The 26,875-nt window shown below is 41.8% G+C and overlaps 1 protein-coding gene across 1 annotated transcript in view; it reads left to right on the forward strand.

The window, feature by feature from the left end:
* Positions 1–15,266, forward strand: part of Dcaf10 (DDB1 and CUL4 associated factor 10) — a 39,205-nt gene extending 23,939 nt beyond the window's left edge. The window contains exons 4-7 of the mRNA XM_021159888.2: positions 6,359–6,561; positions 8,171–8,281; positions 8,424–8,569; positions 9,392–15,266. Of these exons, the coding sequence (XP_021015547.1) occupies positions 6,359–6,561; positions 8,171–8,281; positions 8,424–8,569; positions 9,392–9,760 (829 nt within the window). The 3' untranslated portion in view covers positions 9,761–15,266. The remainder of the gene's footprint in view (positions 1–6,358; positions 6,562–8,170; positions 8,282–8,423; positions 8,570–9,391) is intronic.
* Positions 15,267–26,875: the final 11,609 nt, after the last annotated feature.

Genomic DNA, 26,875 nt, shown 5'->3' on the forward strand with positions numbered 1-26,875 from the left:
TAGCCAACCATAACAAAGATAATGTTAGAAGGAAAAAAGAAAATCCAGTATGCAATATGAATACTGATACAAATATTCCAAATAAAAAATTAAATCTAAAAGATATTACTCAAAAATATTAAAATCAAGTTGAATTTAATCTAAAAGAAGAATAGTTATCCTATTAATTATACTAACATAAGCAAGATATGCTTATGATTCTGTTTTATAAGATTTAATATTTAGTCATAATTGAAAGCAAAACAGGCCTAGCAATGGTGGCACATACCTTTAATCCCAGCTCTTGGGAGGCAGAGGCAGGCGGATTTCTGAGTTTGAGGCCAGCCTGGTCTACAGAGTGAGTTCCAGGTCAACCAGAGCTACACAGTGAAAACAAAACAGTATTGCACCAACAACCTAACAAAAATTGAAATAATGACATCTATATGTCAACTGAAGCAGGAGAATCATAAGTTAGAGGCTAGCCTGTGCTACCCAGCAAGGCCTTGTCAGAAAAGCTAACAAAAACTGGTTAAATAAAAGCTCCTTAGAAACTAAAGGATCAAAGGGAGTAGTGTGAACATCTTTTGGCAAGTAGACAGTTTCAGGTTAGCAGATACCAAGAGCACAGGCTGCTAGAGTCGACTCACCAATAAACTTTTAAGATGTAGACATTCAGACTTTTAAGAGGTAAAGAAATTGAATTGATAATTTTAAAAATCTTTCCATAATTGAAAGACAAGGCTCAAATAACTTTACTAATGAATTTTACCAGCCAGAAAATAAAACACTTCCCAAACCAAACCTTGGAGGAGCTGGGAGAGGGGAAGATATAATCAAAATAGATTATATGGGGTTGATGAGATGGCTCAGCTGGTAAGAGCACTGACTGCTCTTCTGAAGGTCCTGAGTTCAAATCCCAGAAACTACATGGTGGCTCACATCCATCCGTAATGAGATCTAACACCCTCTTCTGGTGTTTCTGCTATATGTAGTGTATATAGATATAATAATAAATAAATCTTTAAAAAAATAGATTATATGACGCTCTCAAAATAAATAACAAGCCCTTTCAGACTAGCCATCACAGTCTAGTATTACCCTAACACCAAAAACAGATAAACTGCTACTGACTGATCATCCCTCAGCCATTACCAGGGTAGGAGGAAGATGCAGTGCAGGGAGAGTAATGAGGATGCATTATATACATGCATGGAATTGTCAGAAAAGTTCATTTAAAAATTTAAAGCTGGACGTGGTGGTACACACCTTTAATCCCAGCACTTGGGAGGCAGAGGCAGGCGGATTTCTGAGTTCGAGGCCAGCCTGGTCTACAAAGTGAGTTCCAGGACAGCCAGGGCTATACAGAGAAACCCTGTCTCGAAAAACAAAAAAACAAACAAACAAAAAAAAGAGTAATTAATATACAAAATCCAGTCACATTTCTACTGATGAGCAAATATACAAAATTAATATACAAAATCCAATTTCTACCCTTGAGCAGATACATAAGACAAATACACAAAAACTAATTATATTTTATATATGAGCAGAAACAATCCAAAGATGAGTAAAAAATTTCCATCTCACAATGGTATCAAAAAATAAGATACTTGGGAATAAGTTTAACAAAAGTAAAAGATTTGGGCCAAGAGTATAGGTCAGCAGGAGAGCACTGCCTGTTGTTCATGATGCCTTGGGTTTAGTTCCCTAACACAGAAAAAAATATATTATTTATATATGTGTACACATATGTGTGACATGTGCGTGGTTGGTGTAGTAAAAGCTAAACCATTGCTGAAGGAAATGAATAGAGAGACACTACATGCTTATGGATGTAAAGACCCAGTATTATTAATAACAACAATAAAGTGGGAAACTAGAACTCATTATTAGAATTCATTTCCTTGGAATTAATAGTTTGCCAGCTTGTTTTTGTGTTTGTTGTTTTGTTGAGACAGGATCTCTCTACATACATAGTCCTGGTTGTCCTGATGCTCAACCCTGTCTCAAGAAACAAAACAAAACAAAACAAAAAGTAGTGTATGTATTTTTTAAAAATATATCATTTAATAATAAAAATGAACCAAATATTGATGTGTGTTACAACAGGGATGAACTCCAAAATATTTTAAGTGAAAAAGAAGCCAAATTTAAAAAACAAAAAGCACTTCTGCATCACAATAACTATGTATATAAACTAGGCAAATAATAGCGATGAAAAGTAATTTCATGGTTGCCTAGGTCTGCGAGTTGGGATGATTGCTGATGATGGCCAGGAAGAATATTAATATTATGATACTGAAAATGTTGTAAAGCTGTATTGTATTGATCAAACAATTCTAAATTTACTAAAAGTCATTGAACATGCACTTAAAATGAGTGAGTTTTATGATATGTTAATTATTCCTTAATAAAACTGTATGAAAACAAAATGATTCAAAAGAAGTAGAAATTCACCAAAAGTATACGGAGTATTCAGCATATTTTTAAAAAATATTTATTTATTGTATTTATATGACTACTGTAGCTGTCTTCAGACACACCAGAAGAGGGTGTTGTATCTCATTACAGATGGTTGTGAGCCATCATGTGGTTGCTGGGAATTGAACTCAGGACCTCTGGAAGAGCAGTCAGTGCTTTTAATTACTAAGCCATCTCTCTAGCCCAAGTACTTTTGTTTTTGAGACAAGTTTTCTAGCTCAGGCTGGCCTGAAACTCTCATGTAACTGAAAATGACCTTGAACGTCTTTCTTATCCTAATACCTCCCTCCACCTTCTTAGTTCAGGGTCACAGGTTTGTGCATCAATAGCCAGTTTACATGCTGTGGGGGGTCAAGGTTCTGTGCATGCTAGACAAGCACTCTACTAACTGAGCAATAGCTCAGTACTTCAGCAGAGTTTCTGTTTGGTTGTTTGGTTGTTTGGTTTTGGTTTTTCGAAGACAGGGTTTCTCTGTATAGCCCTGGCTGTCCTGGAACTCACTTTGTAGACCAGGTTGGCCTCGAACTCAGAAATCCACCTGCCTCTGCCTCCCGAGTGCCGGGATTAAAGGCGTGCGCCACCACGCCCAGCTTTCAGCAGTTATTAATGGTGAACCTCCAGAAGTTTGTCCATAAAAATTGGGTAAGAATATGCCCAGCATTACTACTGTTGTTAGTTGGTATCATGGGTGAGATGGTGCAATAAAAGAAAAATCATTATATATGTATATGGATTGGAAACTTAATATCATTCACAGATTTCTCTCAAGGATTGACAAACTTTCTGCATAAGACCCAAGTAGTAAATATTTTAGCATTTGGTGGTATGTGGTTTCTGAGCAGCCACACAGGAACAGTACATGAGTTGATGTGGCTCTGTTCATGAACACTGTGTCAAAACAGCCAGTGAGTCAGGTTTGGTCCATAGTCATAGTTTTCCAAATCTTATGAATACAGAAAATCCTAGAAAGTCTTCAGAGAAAAAAAACAGAATTAGTAAGGATTAACCAAAATTGTTATAAGTTATGGAAAAGTATGGAATTTCCTAAAAAGAAAAGAAAGAAAATTAGAACTCTTGTAATAACCTAGCAGTTTTTCTACTAGGTACACATCCAAAGCAGCTTAAGTCAGCTGCTAAAGGTCTGTCTTCATTCACTCATTGTACAGCATCCAGCAAAGGACTGGATTCTTTTTTTTTTTTTAATGTGGTCCATACACACATAATACTATTTAGCCCCTTAAAGAATTTTTTTTCAGCAAAACAGATGGTTGGGGGCACATCTTAAGTGAAATAAGCCAAATATGGAATGAAAATTCTGCTTTATATAGAATCTAGAAAAGCAGACCTGGAGAAGCAAAGATTGGGAGGGTGGTGAGTTATTATCTAAGGGGCTGGAAACTGTTGTAGAGGGGAGAGGTTGGCTGGAGGATACAGTTTCAGTTAGGGAAAACAAATTGAAGAGGTATACATTATATAATATAGTAGCCATAGTTAATAACAGTGTATGCTTGAAAAAAGCCTGGGAGAAGGCCTTGGTGGCACATGCCTTAATCCCAGTACTTGAGAGGCAGAGTTCTCTCTGTGAGTTCAAGGCTAACCTGGTCTACATAGTAAGTTCCAGAACAGCCTGAGCTATGTAGAGAGACTGTCTTAAAACCAAAAAAGGAAAAAGGAAATTTCCTGAAGGTAAGTAACTCAATGTGTATTTTAACTAGCTAAAAATGTACGCATTTCAAACATACTTCAGGGTAGGAATATAGCTTAGTAGTACAGCACAGGGTTAGCACATGCAAGCCCCAGCTTTGATTCCTAGCACCACAAAAAAGAAAAATACTGTCTATCAGAAATACACACAATTTTCACATACAATTTAATAGTGTTTTAATTAAAAATAACTAAAGGTTACTAGGTATAAGATACTGTACAAATCAGCCATGTCTTACTTTGGTGTGAGTGTACCGATAAATTAAAAGGTTTTTTATTGTGAGGCAAATCTCACTTGGTAGCCAATTTATCCTTGAACTTGCAATCTTCCTGCCAAAGGTCAGCTTATAGGCATAGACAGGTACTTTAGAAATAATGTGTGTATGTGTGTTCATATATATACTTACAGTACTCACAAATATGAATACATACTTTTTGGTTTTCTTTGTTTGATGTTTGGGGTTTTCCACACTGGCCTCCAACTTACTGGGTAACTGAGGATGGCCTTGAACTGATCTTCTAGCCTTACCCTTCCAAGAGCTATGATTAGAGGCATGTGCTACCACACTCAGATTGTTATATTTATCTTGACATGGGATTTCACTGAGTCGTTGAAACTGGCCTGGAATTTAACCATATAGATCAAGCTAGTCTTTAATTCAAGGTCCTCTTGCCTTAGTCTCCTAAGTGCTGGAACTACAGGTGTGTCTCCACATATAGCTGAAGTATATAATTTTACAGAAAATATATAACCTTTATGGTAATTGTAAGACCTGAATTTAAGTATAAGATTTAAATAAAGTCTATAGAAAAGGAGACTCAAAAACTACAATAATCTCAGAAGCGGTAGAAGCTCAGTAAATTCTATTCTATCTTGGTCTAAATAAGACGTTCCAGGTCAGTCAAGGTTACATAATGAGACCCTGTCTCAAAACCAAAGTGGGGTAAGAACCAGAGATCAGACATAAACTTATAAAGATAGGAAAAGAGAAGAAACTTGGCAGTAGAATTTTAGAAGCTAGGCAGATGAATTGCAACTGACTTAGCAGCTGTAGTTCGGACAGCTTTCACTTTCAAGAAAGCTAATTCCTGGTGCTAGAGAGATGATTCAGAGTTTAGGGGCCCTTACTGCTCTTCCAGAGGGCCTACGTTCAATTCCCAGCGCCTACATTAGATGGTTCCCAGCCTCCTGTAACTACAGCTTCAGGGGATCTGATGCCATCTTCTGGCCTCCCCAGGCACCTGCTCACATGTGATATACATGTCAACACAAGAAATTAAAACAAACTAACTAAATCCTACGTTGCAGAGGGAAAAGTTTAAAACTTCAGTTAGTTTACCCAGAATCCTTACTGAAAGGGGTAGCTAAAGCAGAGACTTGAATGAGAAATACTTAAGAACTTTAGCTCTACTCTTCACCTCTTCCAGTGGATCATTGTACCAGAGGTTTCTAGCTCTATAAAGAGGGTAATATAGAAATTACTGCCATATTGAAGGATGCCTGAAACAGTTGGAGGCCTCATTGCTCTGCCAAAACCAAGGTGGCAATAGTAGTAATGCACACTAAGTGTTGCAGTCAGACATTTTTTAGCTTCTTTAAGTTGTTGCCCCAAAGATATTAGCACTAAGAGCTTTTTCAGAAATGGCTTCACCCTACCTTGGACTCAAGAGTTCCCAGTCAGCTTGAATTCCTTGCTCTTAAGTAAATGAGCAAGCATGCAGTGATAACCAGACAATTGAGAAGAAACTTCTAATAGAGGAAACATATTACATAGGAACTGTGGTGGAATAGAGAGACAACAGAGGGAGAATAAAACATAGTAACTAGCTACCCATATTCCCTTAGATAGAAGCTTGAATGCTTGAAGCAAAAATAAGATATAGTAGAAAGGTCCTCTAATTGACTAATACTGTTCAGCCTCTGGGTAATGAGTCACAGCTCGTCATTTAAAAATTCTAAAGATATTTTATGGGCTGACTCAGTGAATCAAGGTACTTGCCATCAACCCTGCAACCCAAATTTAATCCTTGGTCTATAGAGAGAGTTCCAGGACAATCAGGGCTAAAAGGCATCGTAAAATACGTGTGTGGCTCTCCGTTCTGCTGTGTGAGTAAAACAGTTTGACTGGTACTGCGAGTCATTATATTTGTAGTAACACTGGGTTTGTTGTTGGTCTAATTTCTTCTGTAGGTGCACAGAAGATGGGTGTCCACATAAGAAATTCTTTCATACACGTTTTCTCATGAGAATGAGATTAACACCAGATTGTTCCAAAATGTTGATCTCAACATCCTCTGGATATCTCCTGATCTTGCATGAGCTGGATTTAACTAAGTCTTTAGAAGTAGGCAGCTATCCCATTTTGAGAGCAAGAAGAACTACTTCAAGTTCAGGTAAGATTTTCTGATTAAAAATTTTCTGAGGCATCTGAGCCACAGAGAGGCAGGTGTCTCTAACTATGCTAAAAGGGAAAGGACATTAAAGCCATTCTTCAGAAAGCTGACTCATAGTCTTCCATGGAGGTGTGATGACTTTCATGTACCTCTGATAGTGTTAACTTGTGCCTCTGGAACAACTCCTAGCTCTTTCAGAGTGCCATTACCAAGAGAATCATTATCCTTGCCTCAAACTTAGTGATGGCCCAAGATGATACCTGTCTTAGGGTATTACATTCTAGTCACTTCAAGAGTACTGAACTTCCGATGTCCACTCACAAGCTGATGCCTTCTTGGAGCATCCTCTTGCTGGAGCCTTGTTTTTTCATTGCTGATTTCATTAAATGCAAGTGAAGTTGGAGCTATGTTAATATTAGCTGATAGGCATCATATTGCATCTGGGAATGAAGAGACTGGCCTAGAAACATATTTATTATTAGTATTGTTTATAAACAAGAACCCAAAGTGAAAAAAAGACCTTTGGTTAAAAAATAACTTCAAGTGGTTAGATTCTTTCTCCTGTGTGCACAGGCTACTCCTGAACATTCTTTTTGGTGCTGAAGTAATGGCTCAGTGGATTAAGGCACTTGGCACCAAGTGTGACAACCTGAGTTCCATCCCTGGATCCCACACCGTCCAACTTCCGCATCTTCTAACCTCCCTACTCATGCAACAAATAAATAATTATAGGTTTGGTTTGGGGGTTTTGGTTGGTTGGTTTTTTGGGGGATTACTCCCACCCCCACCCCCAGCAGCACCTCTGAGACAGGGATTCTCTGTATAGTCCTGACTGTCCTGGAACTCATTCTGTAGACCAAACTGACCTCAACTCAGAGATCTACCTCCTTCCTCTGCCTCCTGAGTGCTGGGACCAGAAGTGTGTGGATAACAGCCCTCAAGTTGTTAATTTTTTGACTAAAAAGCCAAAAAGCTCTTCTGTCTCCTAAGGATGACTCAAGTTGTAACTGATGTCACAGGGGGTCAGGTTTCCAGGGTCCCTGTGTAAGTTAGGCTGCCAAAGACTTCCATGGAAGTGCATAGCTGCTAGAAATGCAGGGTGAAGTGGACTCTGTGAATAACCCAGCACACTCGGGTGTCTATACTCATTTTCCTCAGACTTCAATTTTCCCTTCTATTTTAGAAGTGAGAGAAAGGCAGAGGCATCTGTGTGTTTATTTGTTTTTTTCTCTTATTTCACATAAGACTTTACTATGAAAGATTTTAACAAGAATGTAGACGGGCCAGGCAGTTGTGGCGCACACCTTTAATCCCAGCACTTGGGAGGCAGAGGCAGGTGGATTTCTGAGTTCGAGGCCAGCCTGGTCTACAGAGTGAGTTCCAGGACAGCCAGGGCTACACATAGAAACCCTGTCTCAAAAAACAAACAAACAAAAATAATGTAGACCAGAAACAGAGCCAAGAGCTGTCCTATCTTCATCTCCATTGTAGTCCAGTTTACATGGAGATTTTGTCTGTACACTTTAGAAGTTTTAAAAGTTTAAGTAGAAAATTAAAAAATTAAAAGATGATACAAGTGTTATGTTTATTTTTCAATTTTCTTTTCAAGATTTGACCACTACATCAAGTTCTTCTGGTTCTAGAGTTTCTGGTTCACCTTGTCATCACAATGATTCAAATTCAACTGAGAAACACATGTCACGAGCCTCTCAACGAGAAGGTAGGTTAAAGCTGGGTTTACAGTCTTACAGCAGTAAGTTCTACCAAATAGCTTTCTTTGGTTTAGTTTTAATCCATAAAAACATCTTCCTTAGTCCTTGGATAACAGAAATCCGAAATCTTTCATTTTTTTTGTATCTCAGGAGTTTCACCACGAAATAGTCTTGAAGTGTTAACCCCTGAAGTTCCTGGTGAGAGAGATCGGGGAAACTGTATCACTTCCTTACAGCTGCATCCTAAGGGCTGGGCCACCCTTCTTCGGTGCTCAAGCAACACTGATGATCAGGAGGTACAGGCCACAGGGCTTTACATTCAGCAGGGCTCGCTGGACAATTGCTGATGTCCATGTTCAGACCTTAGGCTGGTAACCAGGCTCAGTCCCCGCCCTCAGGGCATTCTACCCAAAGCCCTGCTTCTCAACTCCTTCCTGTACCTTCAGCTGCTGCTTTATCCTTTGCAGTCTGTTTTTCCTCTCTTGCCTTGGTATTGTGACCTGGGAAGTACCCTAAAGACCATCATCAGCTAATAGTATGCCTAGCTGCTTCATTCTTGCCCATCACCCAAGAAAACCAACAAAACCGTAGTAAGCATTCCACTGAGCTAGCTGTCCAGCTGAGCTGACCTAAGGTGGGGTTTGGCGTTTAGTAAGACAGTTCTCACCACTGTCTCCTTAAAAGCCAGGGGAAAATGAGAAGGGAAGGGGCTGAACTGATGCCTGGGGGAAGAGTTAAACAACCTGAGGGGTCACCACTGTGCTAGGCAGGACTCTGCAAGGAGCTCACTGGCTCTGCAGACTGAAGGAAGGGAGAAGGGCCTTTGACGTGCAGAGGGCAGATAATACTCCAGGGCCTGGATTGTATGTTAGTAGTCATAGCTAGCCTCAGGAACAAGAGGTCTTAAAGCCTCATAGTCCACAGTAGCCTTACTTTATGAAGACGAAGCATGAAGCGCACACGTTTTGTTAGTTAAGAGAGGGATAGTACTCAAGTAAAGGATGTGCTGCTACATTCCTGTGCATTTGGCTCTCAGTTGAGCTTAGAACTAAGGACTACCCCTGCAGGACTGACTATATGGGAAGCTATAGCCTCACTCTGTCTCCTTTCTCCTCCAGTGGACCTGTGTCTATGAATTCCAGGAAGGAGCTCCAGTGCGGCCTGTCTCCCCTCGCTGTTCCCTGCGGTTGACTCATTACATTGAGGAAGCAAATGTGGGCAGGGGCTACATCAAAGAACTTTGCTTCAGCCCTGATGGACGAATGATTTCTTCCCCACACGGTTACGGGATTCGCTTGTTGGGATTTGACAAACAGTGCAGTGAGCTTGTTGACTGTTTACCCAAGGAAGCCAGTCCCCTGCGGGTGATTCGTTCTCTGTACTCTCATAATGACGTGGTTCTGACAACAAAGTTCTCTCCCACACACTGTCAGATCGCCTCAGGGTGCCTTAGTGGACGGGTCTCTTTGTATCAGCCAAAGTTTTAGGCACAACTTACATCAAATGAGGAACTCTTCTGGTGTTTGGCTTATAAATTACTTCAATTTAGGTGAAGTATTTTCTTTTTTAGAAGATCTTATAAGTTTGGATCAAGATCTTGGTTCTTATGGGTCAGTGGACATATATATGTGTGACCTGAGTACTTGGCCTTCCAGCGTCATCTGGGCATCTCCATGTCAACCACTCACCCTGTTCTGTCAGCACTCCTTTGCTCCTGTCTGTGCCGCTGAGCTTGGGTTTCCTGGTCATTGTGCATGTGGTTCTTGTTCTCCTCATCCCTGTCTCCACCATTCCTCTCTGCCTCCGTCCTCTTTTTTGATTTTGGTATGAATTTTATGGACATTTGGCAGGAGCCTTGGTTGGGATGAGAAAACCCATGGCACTAGTATTAAATAAAACTCAGAAGTTGGATGTTGGCACACTGGTGATTGAAAAAGTTCATCTTCATTTATCAGTATACTTGGCCTTTAAAGTTGCTGTCAGATATTGAGCACAGTAATAGCATTCTCATGACTTTCAGAAACTCTTGCAACAAGATAGCTTTTTAAAGTGTCCTGCTAAAATGACACCTTTATATCTCATGTGGGATTTTGTTGTGAAATTCTAGAAAAATATTCTAACCTCTCTTTGTAATTTATTTTACTTGTATGAATTTAAGATCTCCAGCATGTGTCTTTACTTGGTATTCTCTTCCGGTCAGCAGCATTGGAGGGGAAAGGAAGAGTCATAAGCCTGGTCATTTCCATTGTACAGAAGACTTATTTATTCAGGAGGTCGGCGCAGTATCCGGCCAACGAGTGAGGAGATTAATGTGACTTAGATTGGCTGTGAGTCTTTTAATCACACAGATGATGTGCTTATAGTAATGAGGTGGGATAGAAATCAAGTAAAGATTTTATTGTGTTTGTTCCTTCAACCAGGGATCAGTTCTCAGAAGGGAGCTAGAGTCCTCTTTAAGCTGCTGTCATAAACCTAGAGTCAGTGACCTGACTAACACTGCTGTCCTGTGTTTGGCTATGGAAAGTCTGGGAGACAACGTGTAAGCCCAGGCTGCTCCAGTCTTGAATGGGCGATGTCCTGCCAGGCTCTGCTACATTGGTTGGTTGGTTTGTTGATTGACCGACTGATTGATTGATTGATACTGTGTCGAGATATGTTAGAAGCTGGAATAATTTAAGCCATGCAGCAGTAGCCTTGTTCTCTTTGGTCACATGCCCTTTAGGCCAGTGCTTCTTTAATATTGGGATGCAGTACAATGTACCCTGAAGGACTGGTAAAAAGTGCAAGAATCCAGGCTGGACCTTAAGGCTGACTTAGGCAGGGAAAGAACAGAACTCTATGTAAACGGAACCTCAAATCAGCATCCAGGTGGCCTCTAGGCCACAGTTTAAAACACAACTTGAAATGCAGTCGATACTTCTTTATCCATTTGGTGCTTAACATAATTCTCACAAGATGTTTCATCTATTTAAATAGTAATAATAATCAATAGTAGCAATTTTAGAGTAGAAAATAACTTGAAGTGATATCCAATTCATTGTTGGACAAATGAAAGAAGTCACATGATTTGCCTGTGGTCATACAAAGTCAATTCCTTGCTCAGGGCTTTTAAAAACACCAGTGATCGTGGACATCTTGTCTTTATTATTGTAAATACGATGATAGGATTGGAAAAGGAGGACATGGGAGTAGATGCTGAGAGCTTTATCCATAGGAAAGAAGTATTTTAGTACTTGAGAAATTAGCAGCCCAAGTGTGAGTAAACACAGCAGTTCTCTCTGTACCCATCACACAGCCGCTCACACATCCGGAAGAGCTTGTGTCTCACTGAGAACAGTGCTAACTCTGTGACAGTCTCGAAGAGTCAACACTTCTCATCACAGATGCTGGAAAAGCTGGAAATGTTGTAGTCATTGAAAAATACAACCAAGCACAATGGAAATCATGGGCTTGCTTGCCGTAGCTTTGGAAAAAGGTTGCTTTTTGGGTCTTTTTTTTTCCCCCCCAAAGAAAATAGTTTGGGAGGAAAGTATAGCAATTAATACCTTCACAGTGAAAAACGTTCTATAAGGATCAAGTCGACACTCAAAAGAAGACTCCATAAAGGACATCAGTCTGTAAAGAGTTCTGTGTCAGATGTTATACCCACGTGTCACCTAACGCAAGCCAGGGACCTTCGAATCACTGTCGCTGAATACCTACTCTGTGTTGAGGAATGTGTCTGCTTTAATCTACCACGGGCCCCTACAAAGACCCTTATTGTAAGGTAGGTGGAATGAGCGTCAAATTATGTTGAAAGTAGCAGAGTGTTAAAAAATGAAGTGACTTGCCTGCAGCCACAGATGGCAGAGGTGGCAGCACTGGATTCAGACGGAGGTTTGCTGTCAATTTTATTGCTGAGACTGCACTGACTCCTCTGCGTTTTGCCCCTTAGTTCATGGAGGAGGAGTTACACTGGTCTGCTAGTCCATGTGTTTGCTATCTTCTGCAAAGTTTTATCACACAGTTGGCCTCATTCCCTTGAGTACTGCATAAAAGAACATTTCAAGCACTGATGTTTCCATGAGACTGGAGAGCATAAACTCAGGCCATTTCTAACAAAAACTATGCAGATGAGTCCCCATGGTGGCGAAAAAGTGGATAGTCAGCCTTGTAAGAAGCAAAGCCACACAGATGAGAAGTGACAAGAGCCAGCAAACTGAGCAGGGATCCGTTGCCCTCTCTGAAGAGCAGTCAGGATCAAGATAAAATCAGACAGTACTAACCAAGGAATTGATCGGTCTCAGAAAACCTGATCTATTGGGAAAAGTTACATATCTTAAGGTCCCTTTTTGTTTTTGATTTTGGCTTTTTGAGACAGGGTTACTTTGTATAGACCAGGTTGCCTTCAAATTCACAGATGTCCACCTGCCTCTGCCTTCCAAGTGTTGGGATTAAAGACATGTGCCACCACAGCCTGGCCTTAGGGTCTCACTTTAATAATCTAAAACTCTGTTAGGTTTTTTTACTGTTTTTATTTAGCCATTTTTATTATAATTGGTATAAATATATTTTAATTGATAATGAAGTTATTACTGTTGGTAAAGCTTCCTTTGGAAGAGTCTATTAATGGGAATGCTATGTTGGATGACTTACAGATGTATCAAATATACAGTAGTTGCTTATTTTCAATCATGAAATAAAGAGCTAAAGTAAGAAACTTCTACTTTAAAAAAAAATGTGACCACAGTTCGGGGGCCAGGGGAACATACGCTTTTAATTCCAGAAGTGGGGATGCAGAGGCAGGAGGATCTTCTGTGAGTTTGAGGTCAGCGGGTCTACATAGTAAGGTTCTGGGCTAGCCAGAGTTATACAGTAAGACCCTGCTTATTTAAAAAAAAAAAAAAAAAAAAGTCTTTTTTTTCCTCAGAACCCAAAACATATGTATATTTTGTTTTTTCTCCCCATTGTATTCCTAAGAAGGCAGCATAGCAAAAAATTTTAGAAAACAACACAAGGAAAATATAAATTTCATATTCTCTACTCCTGCATCGAGGACCAAATCACATTTTTAAGGCTGTGCCCTCTAGAAGGTGAGAATAAAGAAATACATCAAGAATCTTTTAGAAGGCGGGTGTTTCTCATACTGGAGTATGCAGCAGTGTCCATACGAGTCTGTTACACTTGGCTTTTATTTTTATTTATTTTTTGAGACAAGATTTCTCTGTATAGCCTTGGCTATCTTAGAACTCACTTTGTTACCCAGGCTGGCCCACGACTCAGTTTCCCTTGCCTCTGCCTACCAGATGCTGCGATTAAAGGCATGTACCACCATACCTGGCTTTCATTTGGCTTTTATGAAAGCAGGAGACATGGCCTGATAACTTCCTGATGACAATCATCTTTATTCTGTGACCAGTGGTCTTGGTCCACTCAGTAACACCTTCTGTTGGTCGTGAAGGAATCCGTATATATGACTTCTGTTTAGATAACTAATGCATATCTTTTTAAGTGCCAAAATTTTAAATTTTCAGTTATTTTTTTGATGCAAGTCTCCTTAGGGATGGTAGTCTACCTCCCTGCCTTTTTAAACAACATGCTCAGCCTAATTCACTTCATCATGAAGTTATATTCATGATGTTTTATTGCAAATGGCCAGTACGGTCTGGTCCACGCAAACAGTAAAACATCTCATAGAACACAAAGGGCTATAACAGATTCCAGGAATGTCCCCTAGTAAGTGATTCCCTCAACGATGGAATTATTTCCCTCAGTATTAGCTTTAAAAAGTGTTTGATGTCTGCAGAGTGATGCATTCTATCAGCGAGCCTGTTTCTAACAGGCTCCCACTTTCTTCTGTGCTGTCTCCAAGTTCTGGGCTGTGACATGAACTGACCAGTTCTGGTCGGTGCCTACAAAATAACTGGACCAAAGCTCCCAGTTAAAGGTGGGGCTACTCTAACCAAGTAAGGGGAGGGAGTATGAGCATGCACTGCTGCTGCTGGAGTGGAGTGTGGTGATGACAAGGGCTCTGCCTCTGCAGGGAGGCAGGCCTTCGTGCTTTTAACAACAAAGAAGCGTGCAGAAGAGAAAGGAAGGAAAAGGAAAATCCAGGTAGGCCGAAGACTCTGGGAGATGGCACTGAATAACCATTAAAATGTACTCTTGATTACCATGTTAAAGTCAGTTTAGTGACACTGTAGAGTAAGGCTGCACTATGTGTACATCCTCTGGAGAACTCGAGACTGTGAATATCCTGAGAACTGCACCCCTCCGAATGGTAATGGAAATCAGCACCAAGAGGAAAGTCTCCAGTTTGCCTGTGTGCTGCTGTCTTGAGTTGTAAATAACCTGAGAGAGGTTTAATCAAAAGTCCCAGTGGTTAAGAGCACTGGCTGCTCTTCCAGAGGTCCTGAGTTCAATTCCCAGCAACCACATAGTGACTCACAACCATCTGTAATGGGATCCAATGCCCGCTCCTGGTGTGTCTGAGGACCAGTACAGTATACTCATACATAATTAATTAAAAAAAGGAAGTCCCAAGGAGCACATCTCATGCAGACATCTTTTGAATGTATGTATATATAAATGTCACTGTAAGTGACGCTTACCCCTAAGAATAATAAAGTAACATTCAGGATTTAGATCTGGTCCCAATCTGTATTTTCCCCTATACAAAGAATAGATATTTGAATTTTCTTTTAAATTTGGCTGCATCCTTCATTTCTGAACTCTGCTTCTTTTTGGGGGGTGGGGGGAGGATTGGGGGGCACCAAACTTTAGGTTTGTATTTTTGGCAAGCTTGGAATATTCTAGTTAATATGCTGTCAGCCAGAACACTCTCTTAGCAGGTTCTAAGGTGCTATTGGGTCTTCTGCTAGACTGTGCGCTCCTTGAGGGCAGGGCTATCTTTATTATTGTATCCACGGTGCCTGGGATAGTATCTGACAGAGTAGTTGTTCAATAAATATCTGTTGAATGAATTAAATAAACCTTCACTACGTGTGGCCTCAAGTTTACACGAATCCAGAATGTAATGGAAAATGATTAGGCCTTGGCTTGTTTTGACTTTTTTTTTTTTTTTTTTAAATAATTACCAGGCTAACATCATCTGGGTATTCCTTAGTGGTTTCGAAAACTAAATTAGGACCCCACTTTTCATTGAACATGGATTTGAATCCCTACTGTATGCCTGGTCTAGTTTAGGTACTTAGGGCACAGAGGTAAAGCTAAAGTTTCTATAGAAACATATGAAATAAACATCAAGTCGGGACTGGTGTTCCTGGGCTGTGGAGTTACCGAGGCTCGATACTTGCATCATGCCCTCTTGCGAACACAGCTCTACATTTTCACGGGGCTCTGAGCTCACATATAAGTGGCTCTTAGCATCCAGGTAACCATGAGTTACACATCGTCACCCATCTGTAAGTAAAGATAGCCATTCAAAGGCAGCTACAGAGTGCACGGTTTGTACCTTAGTTCATAACCTATAATTAAAGCTACTTCCAGAAGGTTTTTGGTATGTGAAATGTTCATTTCAGAATAGAGAAGCTTTCTGAAAATGTAATTGGCTTTTCTCTTTCCTATTGAATTGTTTTCAGCCTTTGAGTAGACAAACAGAATTACATATGACAACTATACACACCGACATAAAATTTTCAGGTGTTTTTTTTTTTTTTTTGGCTTTTTGAGACAGGGTTTCTCTGTGTAGCCTTGGCTGTCCTGGAACTCACTTTTTAGACCAGGCTGGCCTCAAACTCAGAAATCAGAAATCTGCCTGCCTCTGCCTCACAAGTGCTGGGATTGAAGGCATGTGCCACCACCACCCGACAAATTTTCAGGTTTTATTAAACCTTTAGAAATGCGTTTTGGTACAGATATACCTCATAATGTAATTTAAGAAATAAATGCTACTTATAAACATTTGACACACTTTTGTGTGTGATAACATGTTTGAAATATTGATAGAATATCAACATTTCATTATAGTGGCTTGAAATAGTTTGATTTTACCACATGGGTATGCATTTTTGGACCAGGATTGGAGCATAAAGGAATAGGAGAATAACTTGGTACTTTCCTGATCATACAACTTCCAGAAATTATTAATTCATGCCAAATTATGTTAATGTGTTTTTTTCATATTTGTTTGTTTGTTTGTTTGAGAAAGGGTCTCAGGAGCTGGAGAGATGGCTCAGCCGGTAAGAGCACTGCTCTTCTGAAGGTCCTGAGTTCAATTCCCAGCAACCACATGGTGGCTCACAACCATCTGTAATGAAATCTGACTCCCTCTTCTGGTGTATCTGAAGACAGCTACAGTGTACTTACATATAATAATAAATAAATCTTTAAAGAGAGAGAGGGAGGGAGGGAGAGAGAGAGAGAGAGAGAGAGAGAGAGAGAGAGAGAGAAAGGGTCTCACAATGCAGATCTTACCGGCCTGGAACTCACCATGTTGACCAGATTGACCTCAAACTCATAAAAGTTCCCCTGCCTCTGAGTACTCTCTAAGTACTGAGATTAAAGGCATTTACCACCAGTACAGTGCTGGCTCCACATTTTGATTATTTACCAGTTATATTAATCTACTATCACTTAAAAACATGCAGACAAATAAATGTAAGATTTAAAGTCAAGGTTCTAAATTTCTTCCTGTCCTAGAGGTAAGAGAATAATTTGACCGGTGGCCCGGGCCTGCACTTCCAAGTACCCAGAGATGCAAAGACCACTTGAGCCTTGGCATTAGGAGTCTGGGGCCAGCTTGTGTGACCTCATCTCACAACTAAAAATGAATGGATTTCATTCAGTTCAGAATATTTTGCCACACTAGATGAACTGATTTAACAAATGTAGCTCTACTGTTCACATTATCTCTCTTGCTGACATGCTGACGATACTTAAAAATAGGACCTTTTAGCTGGGCACAGTGGTGCACGCCTCCAATCCCAGCCTTGAGAGGTTGAGGCAAGACGATCACAAGTTGAAGGCCAGTCAGAGTGTTAGGGGGGAAAAAAGGCAAGAATTCTGCATTCTAATGCATATTAATCCAATGAATATTAATGATACATGTTAGCTTCCTATTAGTGCTGTAGCATACTCTCGTGATCTTAGCGGTTGTACTGGCTAGTTGTGTGTCAGCTTGACAAAACTGGAGTTATCACAGAGAAAGGAGCCTCAGTTGAGGAAATGCCTCCATGAGATCCAGCTGTAAGGCATTTTCTCAATTAGTGATCAAGGGGAAAGGCCCCTTGTGGGTGGGACCATCTCTGGGCTGGTAGTCTTGGGTTCTATAAGAGAGCAGGCTGAGCAAGCCAGGGGAGGCAAGCCAGTAAAGAACATCCCTCCATGGCCTCTGCATCAGCTCCTGCTTCCTGACCTGCTTGAGTTCCAGTCCTGTCTTCCTTGGTGATGAACAGCAGTATGGAAGTGTAAGCAGAGTAAACCCTTTCCTCCCCAACTTGTTTCTTGGTCATGATGTTTGTGCAGGAATAGAAACCCTGGCTAAGACAGTGGTTTAAAGCAGTACAGAGATGCGATTACAGGTCCAGGTCCAAAATGGGTTCCTATGTAAAAGGCAGGGCATCAGCGGGCTGGATCCCTTCAGGGACTCCAGGGAGAATGCCTTGTATTCTCTAGGGCACTGTCTCTCCCCCTGCAATTGCAGATCAGTGACATAGTATGTTCTCACTTTGGTACAGATTTTTGATAATCATGACCAGCATGTGTGGGAGATCATTATTCTTGCTGTGTGCTGAGTGTTAGCATGGTATCATGTACTAGGCTCAATACTCAATCCTTATGCAGCAGGTACCGATATCTTTCACACTTACCTAAAGCTTCATTTACCTAAGTCACAACTTTTTGTTTTGTTTTTTGTTTCTCTGTGTAGCCCTGGCTGGCTGTCCTGGAACTCACTCTGTAACCCAGGCTGGCCTTGAACTCAGAAATCCACCTGCCTCTGCCTCCCAAGTGCTGGGAGTAAAGGCGAGTGCCACCACGCCTGGCTCAAAGTCACATCTTTAGTGAGTTAGATTTAGATCTCCTGCCTTCATGAGCTAATGGCTGTACTGTTCACTGGGTTCAATCTGCATAAAACATTGTTACAGTTTTTCATACAGTAACAGAACGTCATTGCAGCTTTGCTATATAATTAAGTAAAATTTTTCCAGTATCAGGACAAAAATGTGGAAAGATGATCAGACTATTTGTTTAGGCTCAGCAATGTTTTCAGAATTGGTCAAGTGCTTTCCCCTGGAAAAGCACTTTCGTTCCTTTTTCTACTTAGATTGAACAGCTGTTTCTGCTTTTAAAACTAGTAACTTCTGGGTTCCCTCCGACCAGATGTCCGTGTTCCTTTATTTGTGAGACACTATGTGTACTTGATTTCTGCATCCCAGAGACTCATCTCAGAGCTCAAAACAAAACAAAACAGCCATGGTGTTGTTATTCAAGGGCAAAGGGAAGTCAGTAGTTGCTAACATGGAGAGTATGAACTCCAACTCGGCGGCAGTGTTTCTTGGTGAGCGTGGGGGACACAGAGAGACTCCACAGTAGTATTTATATCTTGGGTCATTTTTAGCTGCAGCATCAGCTTTGGAGCTGGGGAGATGGCTCAGTGGATAAAGGGCTTGCCATGCAAGCATGAGGACCTGAGTTTCATCTCCAGCATTCACATAAAATTCCGTGTATGCTGGTCTGTGCTTGTGAATCCCAGACCTGAAAAGACAGGCAGATCCCTGGGGCTCACTGGCCAGCCAGTCTAGCCTAAACGTGGAGCTCCCAGATCCCAGTGAGAGACCCTCAAAAATAAGGTGGATAGCTTAAACAATACCCAAAATTGACTTCTAGCTCCCAACCATGTGCATATGTGTGTGTGTGCCTACACACACTCGTCACATTTTTAATTTTTGTTTGAGATGATCTCTGTGTAGCACAGGTTGGCTTCAAACTTGTGATCCTTCTGCCTCAACCTCCTGAGAACTGGAATTACAAGTGAGCACCACCACACCTAGGTCCAAACAAGTTCTCATCCTTGACTTCCAAGTCCTGTAGAATGCTCAAAACACTCAGCAGCACTTGGCCCTGTGGCAGTGTGTGTGTGTGTGATGTTCCCTAACCCGGGGCACATTTGGGAGGTGATAGAACCTTTAAGCCTACTGGGGTGGGGGTGGGGGTGCATCTGGAGAGTGGCTTCAAAGGCAAGTCAGGGACCCAGGCCCCTTCCCTACTTGGCTTCCTGGCTGCCACACACTAAGCATTCTGCTCTGCCATGTGACACAACAGCACAGATATTCTGCTCCATAGGTCCCAAAAATCAAAGTCACCAGACTGTGAACTGGAACCTCCCGAACGGAACCAAACCAACCCTCCCACCCTTTAAAATCTAGGTATTTTATTACAGATCTTTACTGTGTTGGGTAGGGAGTGTGCTGTGCCATGTGTGGGAAGGGGCCAGTTGTGACAGTCCTCTTCTGGACATGAGCCCTAGTCATCAGGCTTTGGGCATCAACACCGTTACCTGCTGACCATCTCAATGGCTCCCTCTCCACAGTTTATTTTGTTCAGTAATGGGACGCTTACACAGGCCCCCAAACAACTCCTTGCTCTCGCTCAGGAGTAGAAGTCTGTTAGAGATGTGTCGATCTGACTTCGTTCTCATCCATGTAATTCTCTCTTTGAAGAGGCTTCATACTCTTGGCCCATCCCCCACACTGGAAAATTCTGATCCTTCTGAATACTGAGGTAAACTAGCGGCCTTCTCTCCATGTCCCTCCCACAGGAGAGGGCTCTAATGCACAGTAGGCTACGGGTGTTAGCCCACAGCTTGATGATCTGCCTTTGCTTTGTCTAAAAATCCCATCCTTCTTTTCTACCCAGTTTGCTGCTGCTGCTGAAGGACCACAGTTTGAGAAATCCGAGAAATCCTCTTCCTCTTTGGTTTGGTTTTTGTTTGTTTGTTTGTTTGTTTGTTTTTTGTTTTTTCGAGACAGGGTTTCTCTGTATAGCCCTAGCTGTCCTGGAACTCACTCTGTAGATCAGGCTGGTCTTGAACTCAAAAATCTGCCTGCCTTTGCCCCCCCTCCCCCCCCACCCCCCGAGTGCTGGGATTAAAGGCATGCGCCACCACTGCCTGGCTAGCAGCCCTCATCTTAACTTAGAAAAGCCATACAGTACCAACCCTGTTCCTAGAAAGATGATCTCAGCGTAACTGCTCAGTAATGTAGATGTTAAATCGGAGAAATCTTGGCTTTGGTTTAATATCTTTAACATTTCCTTGGAAGCCATTTACACTTTGAGTATGATAAATTGCTGTATTTACATTAACTATAAGCTCTCAATAAAAATTAGTTTTGTTAGAGTAAAATGTTAACGATCCAAATCTCACTGTGAACAGCATATGCTTGAAACATTAAATACTAAGTAACAAAGGGGGAAAAAAGGAAAAGATACAAAATATCAGCTCTTATGAATCATTGATACATTGTTCCTTGGGTGGGTGGTTTTTGTTTTATGAGACAGGACATGGACATGTTCTGTAGTCCTGGCTGGCCTGAACTAGCCACCAAAAGACTGGTCTTCAACTTGTAGCCATCTTCCAGCGTCTGTCCCCCAGTGGGCCATGAACTACTACTCCCAGCCCCAAATCACTTTTCTTACATAGCATTGGGGAGCTAGAGAGCGAGCCCAGCAGTTAAGAAGGCTGACTTTTCCCAGAGGATCAGAATTCAATTCCCAACTCCATGTGGCGGCTCACACGTCTATATAATGCCAGTTCCAGGAGGGGGTCTGATGCCCACTTCTGGCCTCTGTGGGCATTGCATGTATGCATGCATGCATGCATGCATGCACAGGCAAACATCCATAAACCTAAAAATGCAAAACAAAACAAACAAATGTATTTCATTGAAGGAGTTCCTAGCATTTCTTAAAACTTACAGTTCCTGACAGGAAAACCATGGTTCTTCCTCTAGTGCCTGCTGGTCAGGGTGGGCAGACACTCATATTGTGGCAGCTTAAAGAAAGAATGAATTGAAAGAGCACCACTGAGCTGGTGAGATGGCTCACCAGCACCCGACTGCTCTTCCGAAGGTCAGGAGTTCAAATCCCAGCAACCACATGGTGGCTCACAACCATCCGTAACAAGATCTGACTCCCTCTTCTGGAGTGTCTGAAGACAGCTACAGTGTACTTACATATAATAAATAAATAAATCTTAAAAAAAAAAAAGAAAGAGCACCACTGAGAAGCAGCTGGTAAAGTCCCTGACTTGCATGCAGGAATCCTAAATTTGATCCCCAACACCAAACATACAAAATTAGAAAAACTGTCACAATCTTAGGGGAGCCCTCCGGGCTCTGGTGGAGGGTGTGCACCTTGGCTTGCCATTCCTGGAGAAGTTTCTAGGCCAGTGATCCTTTCCTCTTAGCATTCCTGATGCCCCTCTAACCTCACGGGTGTCTTGCCAGCACGCCAGAAGAACTGCATGTTCTCCCGATCTACTACAGATATTCGCTACTTGGAAGTAAATGACATATTCTAACATTTTGTTATTGAAATGCTCACAGTAAAGCTGAAAGGCTTCTACAGTGACCATCCACTAACCAAGATTCTCTGCCAACAGTTAACTGCTTCTGTCACCCGATATTCATCGTCCCTCTTGATTTAGATACAGTCTGAGCTGCCTGTCCTTCTACAACTCAATACAACTAGTGCGATTTAAAAATAAAATTTACATATGAAATACAACTATTAACTATAACAAATATTAACTACACATTAGCTTAGACAAATATATGTGCCTGTGAACCCGGACTCCTTAAATAAAGTACTCAGACTCCTTCTCAGCCCCTGCCGCCAATCTCCGGTCACAGAGTTCCCTCAATAGATCTGAGTGGGTGGGGTGGCTCGGCTCTCATGTATTTCCTCTTTTCGTCATTCATCACGGCTAGACGTAAAATTTTGCTTGTACTTTTCAGTTATGTGATTGTGAGCTTAAGTAAATCTGTTAAATATTTGACTTTTGAGGGGAGTAACATAAAATATTAAGTCTAATCATGTTTAAGTGAGGCCGTGTATTATGTAAATCTCTGATTTTTAGAAGAAATTCCTAAGCAATTAACACCTTTGAAACAGGAACTGGGCTGGCGAGATGGCTCAGCGGGTAAGAACATTGACTGCTCTTCCAAATTCCTGAGTTCAAATCCCAGCAACCACATGGTGGTTCAGTCACCTGTAATGAGATCTGATGCTCTCTTCTGGTGTGTCTGAAGTCAGCTACAGTGTACTTATGTTTAAAAAAGAGAAAGAAGAAAGAAAGAAAGAAAGAAAGAAAGAAAGAAAGAAAGAAAGAAAGAAAGAAAAAAAGAAAGAAAGAAAGAAAGAAAGAAAAGAAAAAGAAAAGAAAAGAAAAGAAAAGAAAAGAAAGAAAGAAAGAAAGAGAGAGAGAAAGAAAGAAAAAGGAAGGAAGGAAGGAAGGAAGGAAGGAAGGAAGGAAGGAAGGAAGGAAGGAAGGAGGGGACTATGATAAAGACATCTTGGATGAGATTCTGCCTCTTGTGGCAGGGGGAAGCTTAGTAGGTCCAATGGCCTTTTACACAGCCTGTCCCCTAAGTTCCTGATCTACGGATGGCTCAAGGGTGCAGCCCTCATGCTTCGAGACAGCATCCTCATTTCATAAGAGCACTGCTGGCTCAAGAGTGTGCTGAGCAGTTTGACAATGTTGCCAAGTCAGACGTCAACCTAGAAAAAAGGAAAAATGGCTGGCATATCCAGGTCAAGTGAAACAGAGGTTTTTATGATCCTAATTACGTTTTCCTGTCCCTTGAACATCGGCTGCTCACCTAGCAAGGCTCCACTTCAAACTCCCCATTCTCAAGATCCCCTCCTTTTATCTGGCACATGTTTAGTTCCACGGTAAATCATAACTTTTTTTTCTAGATTTATTTATTATATGTAAGTACACTGTAGCTGTCCTCAGACGCACCAGAAGAGGGCATCAGATCTCATTATGGATGGTTGTGAGCCACCATGTGGTTCCTGGGATTTGAATTTAGGACCTTTGGAAGAGCAGTCAGTGCTCTTAACTGCTGAGCCATCTGTCCAGCCCAAATTATATCTTTTTAATCCTAAAAGAAACTTAACAAAAACCCATTGAAGCCCGTGGAGGCTGCCAGCCATGGAAGTGGCCTAGTGGCACTTGTTTACCTGCGATACTAATGTGCTCTAAACGCACCTACTGAACACGGATGCGTGTTTAAGATCCACTCCCTGTCACCCCTGCCAAGGATGCACACAGCTTAATTCTGCCTCAGAAGCAGCATTCAATAGAAAGAGGTTCTGATTCCCTTTAGGATTTGTTAGAAGGCGATTAATGTTCTGTATTAAGGGCCACTCTTAGTGCTCAAATGCTTTGCTCTAAAAAGACAATCTTACAATACTAGGCAGGTATATGAAATTTTCCTAAACAAAATCATAAAGTGAAATGCTAGAATTGGGCCTCCTGCCTCGCCTAGCCATCCCTTACAGGACCTCTATTTTTTTCTTGAAATGGGAGTAACTTAAAATTTGATGCTTGCTTCCTGGTTGCTGTTATACAGCACTGAACAACCTGAGGGAAGGGCTTACTTCACCTTACAGTCCACCACGGAGGACCTCCAGGGTAGGAGCCCAATCCTGGAACCCCAAGTGGAAAATGGGCTCCCTTATATAGCCTAGGCCGACTTGGCACCGCCCTTTCCTCCTAGAGCAATTAGCAGTCAAGAAAATGTCCCTGTTCTTAAAGGTAAAGGCGAGTAGATCTGTGAGTTCCAAGGAAACAAGGTCTACACAGTGATTTTCAGGCCCGTTTCAAAGAGTGGAAAGGAACCATCCCTATAGACAGACATGCCTACAGGCCAATATCTGACGGCAGCAGTTCCTCAGTGGAGACCAAAGAAGTGAAAAGGGACAACTATACGGACCAGTCACCCCAGGAAGCATGACTAGACGGGAGCCAGCAAAGAGAAATGACTGACAAACTGAATCACAGTGTGCTATGAGGCAGTGCACTACAGTGAAGGAAGCTCTTAAGAAACAAGTGCTGGGCTGGAGAGGTGGCTCAGCGGGTAAGAACACTGACTGCTCTTCCAGAGGTCCTGAGTTCAAGTCCCACCAACCACGTGGTGGCTCACCACTATCTGTAATGGGATCCGATGCCCTCTTCTGGTGTGTCTGAAGACAGCTACAGTGTACTTACATATAATAAATAAATAAATAAATCTTTTAAAAAAAGAAAAAAGAAACAAGTGCTTTGCAGTAAAGGTTAGATCTGTTGCCCTTGTTGAGTCTTCAGGATTGCTGGGCCAGTACACTAAATGTACCAGAAAGACTGGTGGGCTAATCTACCGCACGCGCACGCACACGCACACACACGCGCACACACACACACACACACACACACACACGACTGCTAATGGTAAGAGACTACCCAACCACAATACACAAGTTCTATACCAACATCCCCAAAGTTTAACATTACTCAAACTCACAGCCACAACTCCAAAGAGCAACCGAAGCTTTGTGTTTAGCTACTTTTAATAACGAAAAGAGGAAATATATGCAGACCCACCTCCTCAGCAATTAGGCAAGCAAAGAGCATTAAATTTATACAAAGAGCATAAAAAAGTAAAAAATCTTTAAATCTAGAGAGCACATATTCAAGTTTTTGATATGCATTTATTTATATAGGAGAAAAAATACATTTGACATAGGGAACCCAAGCATGAATGCTTTCCTGGCAACAGTCTGGCCCAGCTGTGACCACATCCACCCAGCTCTCACCACCCTCAAACCAGGGTTCACTCTCTATTAACCACTTACACGAGGCCAGCCCTCTAAACCTTACAAGTTTATCTATATTGTCATTGAGCTTAGGAATTTCAGGTACTCAAATATAGCTATGTATGTACAATTCTGCTTCATTGCACAGGGTCACAATATATAGCAAGTGATTATATGACCAACCACAGGTAAACGTTGATAGGCACAAACATCTGTCTCTAACCACAAAAGAAGCAAAACCCCAATTTGCCTCAATGCAAAGGCTGTGTTGACTCTGCTCCAGTCCTGAGGGTTTACAGCACTGGTGTGTTAAACGCAAAACTCGTAGGTTTCTGGTGGCATCAGACAGGACACACGGGACACTCGTGTCCTGCACTCATGAGTCACCCGTGCCACACATGTAACACAAAGGCCACTTTAAAGCTTTTCAGAGTTCTTTAGTCTTTTTTGCCTTTAAAAAAATATCACCGCACTAGTTAAGACTATTAACTACATTCTGACATAAAAGTTCAAAGTGGATTACAAGCTCTGATTTTATTTTTGTCAAACTTAAATTTATCAGAGACAGAGCCACCTCTGTAATATACTGCAATCCAGTCTTTAAGAGCTCTAAGGGTGACAAAGTGTTTAAAAGTTAAAAAGCATTAGGAAGTTTAATCTTGCTTTAAAATGTCACATAATTAAGTCAGCAAAGCCAGAGCCTTGCCCTTAACAGCCTGGTGACCCTCACAGGAGCGCTTTACAGCCGACACTTATGCCACCAGCGCCACCTGCACGGAGTGTAAAGAAAACAAGGCCAAGTATAATCCCGGGCCGGGCAGTGGTAGCGCACGCCTTTAATCCCAGCACTTGGGAGGCAGAGGCAGGCGGATTTCTGAGTTCAAGGCCAGCCTGGTCTACAATAGTGAGTTCCAGGACAGCCACATAGAGAAACCCTGTCACAAATTAATTAATTATGAACCCAATACGAGGAGATAGGGCCTGATTTCTGTAGTAAGCACTTGGGAGGCAGAGGCAGGCGGATTTCTGAGTTCAAGGCCAGCCTGGTCTACAATAGTGAGTTCCAGGACAGCCAGGGCTACACAGAGAAATCCTGCCTTGAAAAACAAACAAACAAAAATTAAAGTATACTCCCTGGTTAACACCCCTCCCTGTGCTGCATCTGGGCTATGCTGCACGTGGACACAGGGGTCAGGACCCAAGGTGCCATCTCTCGCTTCTGAGACTTCTTACCTTCAAATTGTAACTGAAGGCAGTAGTAGTCAGGTGTATCTCGGACAAATTCTTGTCTGCCGAGTCCTCACATTTGCCCCTTAATGTCCGCACTGCACTTCCACCAGTGTCGCTCCAAAGCCACTGGGTTTGGCGGAGGTTACTGCCACCCCAATGCTTACCAGGCTCCCAACTGTTACAGCCGGATGATGGTAGCTTTATGTAGCCAGCTTCAGTGTAGTTAAAGAGCTGCTTTGGATTACCTTCCGCAGACACCTTCTCTCCAACTGCAGCTGAGGGTCTGATTTCAGTTTATAGGTACATAGGTGTACACACACACACACACACACACACACACACACCTGTATGCAATTACCCAATGAAAAACTGTAAGAAACCTATCTTTGGGGGTTGGGGACTTGAGCTCAGTGGTAGAGCTCTTGCCTAGCAAGTGCAAGGCCCTGGGTTAGGTCCTCAGCTCTGGAAAAGGAAGGAAGGAAGGAAGGAAGGAAGGAAGGAAGGAAGGAAGGAGGGCGGGGAGGGAGGGAAGGAGGGAAGGAGGGAAGGAGGGAAGGAGGGAAGGAGGGAAGGAG

Source organism: Mus caroli, chromosome 4, assembly GCF_900094665.2.
Source record: "Mus caroli chromosome 4, CAROLI_EIJ_v1.1, whole genome shotgun sequence".
Lineage (NCBI taxonomy): Eukaryota > Metazoa > Chordata > Mammalia > Rodentia > Muridae > Mus > Mus caroli.